This window comes from Pseudorca crassidens, chromosome 5, assembly GCF_039906515.1.
Source record: "Pseudorca crassidens isolate mPseCra1 chromosome 5, mPseCra1.hap1, whole genome shotgun sequence".
NCBI classification, from domain to species: Eukaryota; Metazoa; Chordata; class Mammalia; order Artiodactyla; family Delphinidae; genus Pseudorca; species Pseudorca crassidens.
In genome coordinates, this window is record NC_090300.1 from 5,706,737 (window position 1) to 5,721,084 (window position 14,348).

Consider the following 14,348-nt stretch of genomic DNA (forward strand, 5'->3'; position numbering starts at 1 on the left):
GCTGGGCCAATGGGACACTAGCGAATGTGATGCAACCAGAGGTTTGCACACTGGTGCTTGTCCTGTCTTACTGATGGGAACCTGCCCACCACCACATAAACAAACACAGGCTAGGTTCACAGGTGAAGAGCCCCAACATGGGGAGAGGGTCCAGTCATCCTGTCAAGGCCCTGGTCATGTGTGTGAGGCCATCCTAGGCCCACCTGGCCCAAGCCAAGCCAGCCCAGACAAGAAGCTCTGCGCAGAATTGTGACAGATAATAAGTGCCATTTGTTTTAAGCCAACAAGCATTAGAGCTTTTTGTTAGGCAGGAAAAGCTAACTGATACGGAAGATCATAAAATACATCCCACAAACTGCTCCAAAGTAAGGTGCCAGGTGTTTCTGGAAGTAGCTCACTTATAAGGAAATTGCTAATTTCTGGCTTTGGATTGACAAGGAGGTGCGAGCTGAGCAGGAATGAGAGGTGGAGGAACAACTGAGAGGGAGAGTGGTCCTGAAGCTGTTGCCATGGTGCCCGGGCAGGCAGGGATGGCGAGTAGCCGTCCTAGGCCCACAGTCCACCAGAAACAGCTGCTGCCGCCTTTGGCATGAATGCTTTGGGCCATCAGCTTCTGAGTTTTAGAAACTAAAAACAGGACATATCACCATGTACTTTTGCAGAGGTCAGGAAACTAGGCCCAAGGGCCAAACATGGTCCACTGCTTGTTTTTATAAATAAAGTTTTATTGGAACAGAGCCATGCCTATTCATTTACATATTGTCTATGGCTCCTTTCATGCAGCAATGGCAGAGTTGAGTAGCTGTAACAGAAACCATATGGCCTTTGAAGCCTAAACTACTTACTGTCTGGCTCTTTACAGAATCAATTTGTAACAACTCCTGTACTAGGTAATCAGGGGAGGTTCCACGCAATGGCTGGGTCTTAACCTGAGTCTTGAAGGAAAGAGGCAGTGTTGATTTGGGCACAAAGGAATAGGGAATTGCTGAAAGAACATTACAAGAAGGAATACTGAGATTATAACCAATGTTACATGACTGTGTGCAAAAGTAATTATAATAATTTCATGACAGTACAAACAATAACTAAGCAGATATACCACTTACTATGTGCCACGTATATGCTCTATAGTCACTCATTCTATCCTCACAACAATATTAGATGGTAGGTGGTATTATTATCTCCATTTTTCCAATTGAGAAAAGAGAGCAACACAGAAAATGAAAGATGCTTGCCCAAGGTCACAAAACTAGCAAGTAGCCTAGCCAGGATTCAAATCCTGGTGTTCTCACTCTAGATTCCATACTCTTTGAAAGCTACAAAAATGGAAATGTAAATAGGATAAAGGCCAAAACTGTGCATAAATTCTAGCTATGAGCAATGAGATTGTCTCTTAAAGACACCTGAAAATCAGCTTTATTACTTTATATAATGAAACGTTCTTGGCTAACTATACCACATGTTCATTTTATGTACCCTTTGTCCCCTATAAAAATTTGCCATTTGTCCTGTTTAGCTGGAAATCCCCTAACAGGACATCACTATGGTACAGCTAGTGGTTATGATGCCATGGTGATGCTGTGTCAACACAGCAGCCACTGGCCATTCCCAGAGGTAGCCCACAACCCATTCATTAAATTCTGAGGTTAATACTGCCACTTGGTCCCTAGGGAGACAGAACATTCTCTTCCCCAAACAATAGTCAATACGGTCATTCTGGTCATGACAGGCGGAAGCTACTGTGGATACTCCTTTTTAAAGATGTAAATTGGGTTCTGTTTGGGAATCCTACTTTACAGCAGGGGATCCCAGCCCAGAGAAGTGATCTTTGATCTCCAGCCAAAGGATGGGCCAGCCCTTACAGGTCAACTGGGGGCCCACGGTGTATGTGCTGTAGCCCAAAATGGTATCATGCCTGGGGCCCATTATAAACAACCAAACTAAAGATAGGCAGAATTCCCGAAGAGACGTTGTTTCTTGATTTGTTACCTCATAATCACAGGGAGAGAGTTCTAACAGATAGTCTTCAATGATACTAACTCTTTATAGACTAACGGAGCTCACATTGATATACCTCTTTTAGAGAGCATCCTGGCAATTCGTTGAAGCCTTAAAAATGTACAGAGCCATTGACTTAGAAATTCCACTTCTACTAATTTATCCTAAGTAAATTGTCAGAGATAAACATGAAGGCTATTTATTAAAGCATTATTTATAGTAGAGAAACACTGAGAACACCTCAATTGTACAACAGGGGATTCATGAAATATATTACGATATAACCATAAACCACATTAATGGCATAGCCATAAAAACTATGCAGTTGTTTAAATTTTGGTCATGAAACATTATTAAATTTTAAAAGAAAGTTAAAACCAGTATACAACATAAAATTCTATCCTTGTAAAAAAACACCAAAAATAACAAGATGCACATACTAATAGAAAAACAGGTTTAACAGGGGTTTTTCTCCCAGGCTAGAACTATGGTTATTTTAATGTTCTATTTTTTTATACAATAAATTCTGCATTGTGTTGGTAATTTTTAAAATGATAACAAAAGTTATATTTAATTTTTTTTATATATTTATATATATATAAAGTTATATATTTTTTCCTTTGGCTGTCACATTATACTTTTGCTTTCTCATGTTTTTCAGTTCTATGAATTTTGTCATGTTTTCCCAGCAAGCCAAAATGCAGACCAGTCTTTCTCAACAACCAGGGGGAAAGGCAGTCCACATTTTCAGAGACCCACCCATAGTTCAAAAACCCTTTAGTCGGACAACTGGTTGGCAAGCTCATCTGACTGTTTTGGGCTTATAGTTCTTTATTAAAAAGGTACACCCCAACAGGACTCTGAACAGCTTTACCAAGTTCATCAAACTTGCTTGTGCTGCTATGGGTTTTGTTTTTGTTGGGGTTTTTCCTAAAAAGAGACAGAATCCCAAATTAAAACAAGAGGTCAGGGAATTAGCTGACTAAGAGGTGATTAAAACAGTCTGTACTTTACAGAGTGTGAAACTGCTTAATATGTAGGTAGGGCTTGGGATCTGGCACGAGAAGACACGCTGGATAATTTCTTTTCCCAGGACATAAAAGGAGCAGGTAAACTGAGTTGTAACGTCCCTCATTAAGGTTTCTGGTCATGAGATGACAAAGTTTTTTGAAATAAAGGAGTGTCTTTTCATTTAACTTCCAAATGAGCACTAGACAATGATTTATTTATAGATTGCACAACAAATGGACGGAGTGAACTGGGATTCTGCTGAAACCTTCCCAGATCTCAGGATAAATTTAAGTAGGTTTAGCGAGGGGTTACCAATAATAAAGCACTAATTAGATGCACAGATGCTTTGCTTTTTATCCAGCTGCCAACTGGTTGCCGTGTTCTATTCCTTGACCACCATATCTGAGGCTACTGGAAGAAGGGGCATTCCTTTCAAACCAATACAACCCCAGAAGAAGAGATATTCCTAAGGCTGTAATGAACTTCTCCAAACCGGCCTCACCCTGTAAACAAATTCATGTTTATTCAAATGATTCGAAAAGGAAGGAAACCTCGCATAATTTCTTTGAGGGGCTGACACTCAGGCGGTTCTTCAAGCTGTATCTTTCAGCACCCAGGATGTGTCAGGCTGTGTGTGAGGTGCAGCTGGGGTCCCGGGTCCCAGGTCCCGGTCCACTCTGTTCCCAGGCCATCAGACGTGCTGGGCGGGAGACCGAATGCAAAAACGGCCCCAGCTGTCCTCCCCCTGTATTCCCGCCTCTTATCTTGTGACTTGGAAGCTCCTCCTGCTAAGAAGTTGAGTTTATGTTCTTACCTGTTGAGTACAGACTGGCCTTCTGACCTGCTTTGGAATGTGTCAGAAGCATGAGTGTGTCCCTTCCGAGCCTCTGGAGGACTCGTGTAGCCCGACTCTCTCTTTTGGAACCCTGCCTGCAAATAACTGGGGCCAGCCCGACGGGATGAAAGGTCCCCCACCAACTGGCAGCACCCTCAGAAGCAGAGCCCACCAGCTAACCTGCGGTGGACCTGGTCCGTGTGGAGCACGGCTAGGACCACACGAAACCCCCAGAGGAACCTGGCCGAGAGCGACGGCCCGTGAGTTGTAAGCCAAATTAACAGTTGTGGTTTCAACAACAAGGACCTCCTGTACAGCACAGGGAACTCTGCTCAATATGATGTAACCACCTAAATAGGAAAAGAATCTGAGAAAGAATAGATGTGTGTATACGTATAACCGAACCACTTTGCTGTACACCTGAAACGAACACGACGTAGTGAATCAACTGTACTCCGATATAAAATAAAAAGTTAAAAATAAATTTAAAAAAAGGCTGTGGTCTCAAGCCATTCCTTTTGAGGACTGGCTCCTGACCCATGCACGCAGTAAGTGCTAACTCTGCTCAGCTAAATACAAAATGCCTTGGAGCAGCTGGGGGCAGGGAAGGAGGCTGTAATGCTCCAACATGTCTGCAGTGATCAACGCATCACGCAGTTTTGATGCATAAACAGCACACCTGGAAAAAAAAAAAAAAAACAACAGCACACCTGAACTGCCATCGGCGGGAACAGAGAGAAGCCGTGTTATCTAGGGAAGGGCTGGCTCAAGACAGCCACAGATCCTTTGAAAGACTATCTGTGGATGAGTTGGATTTGCCTGTGAAGTCATTCTTTGTTTCTTTGCTCTCTTTAAAAAAATAAGAAGCTCTTTCACTTAATTAAGCCTGTTGGACTCGATTACGATTGTCTAGTTTGATTCAAAGCAGCCACATAGACTCTCTGACACATGTTCAGCCTCCATGACTCTGTAGGCTGGAATTTTAAATCCAGCTCCCCTGAATTTATGACGCACGCACACACAGTAGCAAGTCCCCACAGGCTGAAAATCAAACTGTAATTCAAAGGCCACAGGGCTGAGGAAACAGCCAGAAGATAAATCCCCATTTCAACCTTGGATTCTCTGCAAGTTGATTCAGGGGATTGTCAGTCATATTTAAAGATGAAATAAAACTACAAAGACACCAGACGGCATGTTCTAAAGAGAAATAGGGGATGCTTTTCAGGACGCCTTCAAAAGGCTCTTGCGACCTGAAAAGAACTGTTACGGGTTATTTTAAGGGCCCTGGAACATTTGGCTCCCATCAGACATTTGCAGAAGTTTCTGAATTAACTAATGAGCTCTAAGGAAGAAATGAAACCATCACACACAACCCAGAGCACCACGCCGATTGGAGGTGACGCGACAAGATATCAAAGCAGCCCAGTCCTGGAGCTGGGCACTCACCTTACACCCCTCGCAGGCGCTGACCCCGTAGTGGTACCCCGATGACTTGTCCTGGCAGACGAAGCAGGGCTTGTACACCCGAGGGGGAGGAAGTGGAGACGGAGGGCTCGGGACCAGTTCCTCGGAGCTGGTGCTCTGTGTTTCAATCGCTACGGTGGAGATGGGAAGGGGGAGGAAAAAGAGAAAGCGTATTTCAGTTCATTGCTTTTTCACCAGTGAGTTCATAGGCCTCTGCCCCCAATTCAGCAATAACATAGCAAGGATAGGCCCACAAAAAGAGCTGCCAGTGTAGGCACTGCAGGGCGATCCTGACTCTAACGTGGTATTGACAGTTTACAAAGCAATCCCCTACGCCTCTCTCATTTGCAGAGCACCGTGGCACCGTGAGGGAGATGATTTTATCACCATTTTACCTCCAAGAGAAACAGAAACTCAAGGAGTGCAGTGACTTGTCCAAGACCCACTGGGCAGTGGTAAAGCCAAGATACAAAGTCAGATGTTCACTGCACACCCAGGGCTCTTTCGACTCTCGTTCCCCCTAGCTTCCAGTTCAATTAGAGTCTCTGAAATGACCCGCTTGACCCTGTCTCTCACTTAACCAAAAGGAACTTTCCTTAGGACAAAGGAAGAAAATGCCCAAAGCAGCCATTCAACAAGGGCACGGAAAGGGCCGTCTGCACGCGGCCAGAGCCGCGATTCACTAACAGCAGTGGCGGCGAGACCTTTGCTACTCAGAGCCCTCCTTGGGCCAGGAGCGCCAGCACCACGTCAGAGCTTATTGGAAAAAGCGCTATCAGGCCCCAGCTCAAGTCCGAGGAGTCAGATCTACCTCTTAACCAAACCCCCAGGTGACGGAATGTACACTTAATGTTTGAAAAGCACTGCATTACATTAATGATGGCATAGCCTGACGTTGCTTTTCAGTCTAGACTTACAAATACGCGATCCCCCATCTCATTATTTAACCACCCAAAATCCATGAGGAATAGGAATTTATAGAACTTGAGACCTAGGTATTCTCCCATCCCTACCCTCCAGATTTATGCTCAATGTCAAAGCAAGACCTGGCCCTATTCCTATAACAGGCAAAACTGCTCACAAAGGATGAGGAAGTGGGGAAGGGAGGGGCTGAAAGTGGTCAAATAATGTTCCAGAATCTTCCAACCTCCAATCACTTTACAATACACAGCATATTTCCCAGAGTATAAAATTTCCAGTTGTTCCACTGTTCACCATCTCCCAGATTAGCTACTCTACCCACTGGATTGTCCGATAGCCAAATTTTCAGCAAGTCAGCTCTGCCCCCTACACGTACTGTTAATCCATCCTTGTCTGAGATCTTGCTGCCAGGCCAGCCCAGTGACCCAGCAGCACCTCTCACCCCAGTTACTGCAGAAGCTTCTGCACTGGTCTCCCGGTGCCCACCCTCCCAGCCTAGGGTCCCCTCTGCACACGCACAGTCAGATAACTGCTCCAACGTTAAAATCACTCTGTCCCCCTTACCTGCCGAGAGCCCTCACACGCTCCAGCAGCCACCGATGAGAGCAAAGTCAGTCTCCTTGCTGGGCCCCGCAAGGCTCTTCAGGATATGGGCCTTCAGTAACATCAGTGAATTCAGTGACTCTCATTTATTGACTTCTAAATGCTTGGTTTCTGTTCCATCTCTTGAACAGGCCAAGCTCTCGTACCAACTTACGGGTATTGCGTTGACCATTCTCCCTACCTGGAAATTCTCAGACCTTCACACGTCTAGTCCCTTTTCTCTCTTAGATCTTAGAGCAAATGTCACCTCCTCGCGGGTGACTTTTCTAAATAAAAGGCCCCTTCCCACTTCTGGTCACTATATCTCATTTTATTTTGTTTTCTGTAATACCTTAACTAGTGTCTAAATGTAGAAAGTCGGTTTCTGTACCGACTTTTTATATTCTACCTGTGCTACTCCTCCCCAAGTATGGGTCCTGTGAAACCAAGGAACTCAGATGAATTGTTTACAACTCTGTTCCAGGCCTAGAAGAGACACTGGCACATAGTAGGTGGAGAATCAATAAATATTTGTTGAATTAATACATGAGCTTTTCCCTTTTTCCTTATTTGTCTTCATTCCAAGCCCTAAGTGCCCTTCTAAGTGCCCTTTAAGGCCTTGTTAAATGGTAAAATTAGAAACCAAGTAGCTTTCACATACTCATTGGCTTCCTTTAAAATTAATTAATTATTCCTTTGGAATAGAATCAACTATAATTATAGTATTCATAATTCAGAAGAATCTTGGAATGAATTCATTAGAGTTGGGCAGGTCTAGTAGATAAACCTAGTGCTGTCTTTACTGGGTGGCTCAGCACAATTGTGGCAAGGGCTGTACAGGAAGGTGGGCATCGAAGATGTCACGAGAGCTCATCAGATCAGCTATCAAGCTACAAAAGCAACAGCATGCCTCCCCCTAAACCAATCAGCTTCACTGAAAGTAAATGAGTCATAATGGCATCAACAAGAAAGCAGTACAAAATAATACGTCGCTCTTTGTTAAAAATCTAAGAAAACAATATAAAATAAGCTACAAGGATACAACACGGGGAATAGAGCCAATATTTTATAATAACTATAAATGGAGTATAACCTTTAAAAATTGTAAAGCACTATATTGTCGCCTGTAACTTCTATAATATTGTACATCAACTATATTGCAATAAAAAGAATCTAAGATGCCGCTACTGCCGTTGTTACTATTGTTATTACTGGGTGTCACTGATCCTGAGTCACCACAGATTATAAAATTGCATGTTATTCTATGTATCATTAAGAAAGACAAAAAAGTACTGCCAATTAAATTATGACCCATCAATGCTTGTGAGACACAGCCTGATTTCAGAGATGTTAAAAAATTAAATGCTTCTGGAGCCCTGAAAAAAAAAAAAAACCTAAGAAAACACACGCAGAATTACTCACAATCCTTTCATTCAGAGAAAATTACTGTTATCTTGGCATCTACCCTTCAAAACATTTTACTATGCGTATAAATGTTTTTGGTTGGTTTGTTTACTTTAAAAAGTGGAATTATACTGTAGATTCTGTTTGGGACTTTGTTTAACTTACTGTGTCATGAGTTTGTTTCCTTGTCAATAAATATTTTTCCTGCAAACGTTCCATTATGATGAATATCTTTGTAGCTAATCTCAGCACATCTCTATTTCCTTAGGCTAAGTTCTCAGAAGTGGAATTATCAGTTCAAAAGTTATGGCTATTTAAGAATACGTTGTGAGTCCTAGAAAGGCTGTGTTAATTTACGCTCCTAATATCAGCACAAGTGAGTCCTCCCCTAAACGCCTCCCAGAACTTTCTGATTGGATTTATTTGTGTGTCTCTACTTCCGCCCTAGGGACCGAGCTGTGTTGTCACCACAAGGAGCAATCCCACATTGTGTGCAATGTGGGGAGAGTGTATTTTCATGTTCTACTGGCTCGTGTAGAACAGCTAATCTGGCTTGTCTAGGAAGGTTGTAAATAGAATTCTGTTAGGTCTGGATTCAGCTGTCAGAGTTATGCCCTGAATTTCAAACGTGGGTGGTAATTTCCATAAATATGCAGCTTCAAATCCATGTACTGAAGGGGTCCAGCATCTCCCCCTCCCAAAGAGAGGAAACTGAACTGCAGGCAATCTAATCCCCGAGAAACTCAGGCAAAGCACATGCAAGTGGGGAGACCTCAGAATCGAAAGCCTTTTTCTATAGATGAGAGTCACTTATAACCAAGGAGTGAATCAGAAAACTTTCCCTCAACAAGTGTACGGATGAAAATGTTCTATTTGGAAGCAATCAATAGTGAGGGCTCTGGACTTTTATTAAGGCTGTGGTTATTTCACTAGTAGTGTTTTCCCATATTTGTACAATGGATGTTGGTGTGTTCAATCTTTTTTTTTTTCCATAAACTTATTTATTTATTTAGGCTGCGTTGGGTCTTCATTGCTGCGTGCGGGCTTTCTCTAGTTGCGGCGAGCGGGGGCTACTCTTCATTGCGGTGCGCGGGCTTCTCATTGCGGTGGCTTCTCTTGTTGGGGAGCACTGGCTCTAGGTGCATGGGCTTCAGTAGTTGTGGCACGCGGGCTCAGTAGTTGTGGCGTGGGGGCTCTAGAGCGCAGGCTCAGTAGTCGTGGCGCACGGGCTTAGTTGCTCCACGGCATGTGGGATCTTCCCGGACCAGGGCTCAAACCCGTGTCCCCTGCATCGGCAGGCGGATTCTTAACCACTGCGCCACCAGGGAAGCCCGGTGTGTTCAAACATTTAATTCCCTGACTATAACATACCAAGTGTGTGTTACACGCTATGGACAGTACATGGTATGATCCCTTAGCCTTGTCAAGTTTGGTCTAATAGAGAGTAAACCAACAATTAGAATATAATACACTGGTTCTCAAACTTGGCTGTGTGTTAGAACTACCTGGGGAGCTTTTCTTTTTTTTTTTTGCAGTGCGCGAGCCTCTCACCGCCGCGGCCTTTCCCGTTGCGGAGCACAGGCTCCGGACGCGCAGGCTCAGCGGCCATGGCTCACAAGTGCAGCCGCTCCGCGGCATGTGGGATCTTCCTGGACTGGGGCATGAACCTGTGTCCCCCGCATTGGCAGGCAAACTCTCAACCACTGCGCCACCAGGGTAGCCCCCTGGGGAGCTTTTAAACATCCTAATGCTTAGATTGTATCTTAGACCTATTATGGCAGAATGCCTGGGAGTGGAAGCCAGGCATCAGTGTTTTTAAAAAAGTATTCCCAGGTGAATCCAAATTGCAGCAGTTTGGGAAACACGGATATGATATGATATGACAGAGAGGGCTATAAGCCTTATTCAGCTCAGAGAAATCAAGGGAGGCTTCCCAGAGGAGGTGACCAGGCTGTGTTTTGAAGGATGAATTGATTCCGTCTATTGTGGTTTGTAACGTGAATCCTACAAATGCCACATGTGCATCCCAGACAAACATATATAGAAAAGACTTATACATGACAAGAAATAATCATCTTTGGAAAAATTTTCCCATTGGTGGTAAAGCATTAACTATTTGACTATATATATTCAAATATCCCCTCAAAATAGATCAACGTTGGTCCTTCATTTCCTCTGTGTGGCCCGTGACGCTGAGAACAATGCAAAGCAAACAAGAAAAATCTCCGTGGTACCGTCAGATTGCCAAAGCTAGCTTTAAGCAAACATGCCAACGCAAGCTCTAGGATTACAACCAGGATATGGCATCAGGAGAAAAGCAGATTTGAACTTAAATGCAACCTCTGGCCTTTTTGGTAATGTAGCAAAAACATACTTTGGCCAAGTTTATTAGTGCTCCTCTTGCCCTTTGGTGCCCCCATCACTGCCACCCCAAAGACAGTGGGAAACAAGGCAGGGGGATAGCCCAGGGCCCCCTTCACGACTCAGTTCTGGCATTGAAGGCAGCTACAGAGTGCCTGCCGTTGATCTGTTCGCTGTCGTCCTGCTTAAATCAATAATCTATTAGTCCCTTTAAATGAGAGTTAGATTCATCAAATGCCCTTGAGAGACGTCAAACATTTTGTGCCTTATTCCAGGCAAGCACAATCAGTCTATGGAATGATGAATTTTTTGCTCAAAAACCCTGCAGGCCCAGCAGACAACATGTCCTGTATTAGCTCATTCAGCGATCTCAGGCAGGCCAAGAAAGCAGTTTTTAGACTTCCCAGGGGGGAAAAGAGGCTTGTGTCATTTAAGAAAACAACCGCACTCCAGCCATCCTGCCGTGATTTCAGTTCAGGGAAAAGCAGTCTTTGAGGACTAATTCAGATCTGCTCTTTGCCTCCTGCTTTTATTTATTTCCTTGCTTACTTATTGTCTTACTGAGTTTTGTTTAGTGACTGCGTCCCCAACAAGCAGCAACCTCCGAGGTGGCATCCAAACCGCTAACCAGATGCGCTGCCTCGTTTGTTAGGGAATGGCCAAGACAGGAGCTTCTGTCGCTAGGGCGAGATGGATGTTTGGCTCCATGGGTCCCTGCCCAGAGGAGCGCCAGCACCAGAAGTGCTGAGGGGGCTTCTCTGGGCTGCCCACGGGCCAAAGGAGACAGCGATCCAAAACCTGCACTGACAGAAGCCTCCAGCCCATATTTTAAACCTCTCCAACCCTGCAACTCAAAGGTGGCTGTCACTAGGGCACCCAAAGCTAGAATCACCTTCCTTGCCGAAAAACTCATTACAGGTCTTGTTTGCCTTTAAACTAATGCTCCTCAAAGTGTGGTCCAGACCAGCAACCAGCAGCAGAATTCCGGGGGTAGGGAGGAAGCCATTTGCTTTAAATTAGTGCTTTTCAGACTATCTATGGTAAAGGACCTTTTTCTTTTTTTCTCACAGATTGATAAAATCAATAAAAACAAATCCCTAAGGGAAAAAAAGACACACAAAATGAATCTCCAGAAAAAAGGAATTCAGAAAAAGATGCTCAAAACACAAGCTACAACTTAAGGAGGGAAAAAAAGGATCTTTTAGACGTAAAATTCCTCTGCCAAATTTCTGTACAAGTTTCTAAGCATTTGCTCTCACGGATGCCCTGTCTCCTCGAGTACTGGCAGTGGGCTGCAGAGCAACTGGCCCGGGCCGCGGCTGGCACTTTGAGAAGCACTGCTCTGAAGGACTCTATAAACTCGGAGGCTGTTTGCAGACAAAACAAAAGCAAACCAAAGGAACTCTCCACCGACCGAGACACCGTACAAAAGCAGAATACCGGCACTCCCAAGTGACACGGCCTTCTTAAACACTGCCACAACTCTGGGGGTTTAATTCACTCCCAAAATAAAAGCAAAATAATAATAATAATGCTGTTGCCTGTTAAGAAGACTTGGCACTTGCAAATTAACTCACCTGAGAAAACACAGTATAAATGTCCTTGTTGTTACAACACACCTGAGTGTCACTTAAACACACGTAAAGCCTCTAACAATAGCGCCCTTCACAATTCCTAACATGCTTGGCATTTTTCTAAAGGTTAGATTAAGTAGCAGATAACATTTTTAAGAGAAGGCCCAGTATACTATGTTTTTCTTTGTGAGAACTAATTTATGGCGGGCTAAGCCATGCTGACAGACTTCAGGATTTTAGAGGCGATCAGGCAGGCATCCTGCATAATGAAAGCCCTGCCTTTTCGCTATAACTTTCGATGATTAAGACAGCATTTTAATGCACTCTCTGGGTAGCAGAGCCTTAAAATTAAGAAAAAGGAGTTGTAAAGCAAAAGGCATTTCCTGCACGGCCCCGGGGGAATTTTGAGCCCTGAGCTCCGGGACCCTGTGGGAGGGAGTAATTTCAGCTAATTAACGGAGACTAGCAAAGTGTTGCATTTGGTCACAACATTAGTTGGGTTTCATTTTTGTTGGCACGTAGGAGAGCCGGTCTGGATTTTTTTCCCTCCTTTTTCTGTGGATTCACTGCAGGATCGCAAGGCCCACAGCTCTCATACATTAGGGAGAAAGTCAAAGGAAACGCCAAAGTTCAACCAAAGTACAAGTAATTAGAACCAGATTCTCCGCTGCGGGCGTTTGCGCATGCGCGCGCGCGCACGTGGACCTTTATTGAAATATCATTTACATGCCTCCAACCGTGAGCGTGGGACTGGGGACCTCCGTACTGCCGCTCATTTAATTTTCCAGTCGCCTCCAGTGTGTGCGTATGTTTGGGCTGGGGTGGGGGAATCTTGCTTTTAATCATCTTTCAGGAGAAGCGGTTTGTTTCCACACACAGGGGATTTTGCAAATCTGTGAATCGCATTTTGAAATTAGGTAATTGCCAAACAAGAAAAACTCTGCTTTGAAATGGTCTTGACTCACTCTGCTGCTGGCTTTGTTATTACTGAGAAGCTCCAAGATTAGTCCCGGGTCTGGGGGAGGGGAGGGGAGGAAAACGGCGCGGCGGGCTCTGGCAGTCTTGACTCAGTAACCTGCCCGTGACCCTGAAGGAGTGTGTGTTTGCCCGGGTCACCCGGGATCCTGGCCGAGGGCTCGGGCCGGGTTATGAGAATCCCTGCTATTCTGACCACACATGCAACAGGTGCTGAGGACAGGCAGGGGACAAAAGAAGGGCCGGGAAGGCTTTGCTTTTTAAGTCCTTCAAGAAAGCCTTGCTTTCCAAAGTGCGGTCCCGGGCTCGCACCATCAGCACCACCTGGGAACCGGGTCAAACGCAGGCTCCCACTCCCCTCCACCCCCCCACCCCAGAAATGCCCGCCGAATCTCAACAGGCATCTTAACAAAATCCCCAGATAATTCCCATGCATACTAGCAACATTCGAGACACCTTGACATAAAACATAAAAATGTCTTGTTGCTCTCCTAACCTCCCCGGAACCCCAATCTGCTGAGTCAATTTGGCACCGTTGACTCTGTCGGCCTCGCCCTTTGCTCAGGTCCTCACTAAATGCGCTCCTTGTCGAGCACTTAATACATTAAGAGCTCCAGGCGGCGCGGTGTTTATGCTCCCCAGAAGCCTGCGTCCGCTCGCACGGAATTTCGGCAGTGGATTTTAGTTGGCAGAAGGGGTCAGAGTTGCACCGGAAGAGCTGAAGTAACCGCGGCTACCATTTACTGAGCACTTACTAACTGCCCAGGACTGCGCCAAAGGCTTAGTATTGACACCGTGAACTCACTGACTCTTCCCCGGAACCGAAGGGGACAGCAAGGCCGGGGAACCCCGCACCTTAGAACTGGGAAATTTAAACAACACACTACTCGCAGCCTTTGCGAAAGAGATTTATTTTTTAACTGGCGTGGCGTTGTTTTACAATGTTGTGTTAGTTTCCACTGTTCCAGCGAAGTGGAGTTCCCTGTGCTATACAGCAGGTTCGTATTAGTGGTCTATTTTATTACAAAAGAGATTTAAATGGCTGAATAGATATTACTCTTACTTCACTCAAACCCACAGCTTTTTAACTTCTCACTTTCCACCGCCTTAGGAAGTAAATCACTGGGTGTGGTCCGGTCGGGCCTATTTACTCATATTTGAGAACTGCAGGATTGTTACCTCCCTTTCTTTTAATTCACGGTTATAATTTTCCAAACACTGAT

The 14,348-nt window shown here is 44.8% G+C and overlaps 1 protein-coding gene across 3 annotated transcripts in view; it reads right to left on the reverse strand.

Moving 5' to 3' along the window:
* The window catches only part of RARB (retinoic acid receptor beta), a 185,963-nt gene that overhangs the window by 148,308 nt on the left and 23,307 nt on the right, over positions 1-14,348 (reverse strand). For all 3 annotated transcript variants that reach the window (XM_067737343.1, XM_067737341.1, XM_067737342.1), the window contains exon 2: positions 5,291-5,439. Coding sequence is in view for 1 of the 3 variants with exons in the window: in XM_067737341.1 (XP_067593442.1) it covers positions 5,291-5,439 (149 nt within the window). In the remaining 2 variants the exon portion in view is untranslated. The remainder of the gene's footprint in view (positions 1-5,290; positions 5,440-14,348) is intronic.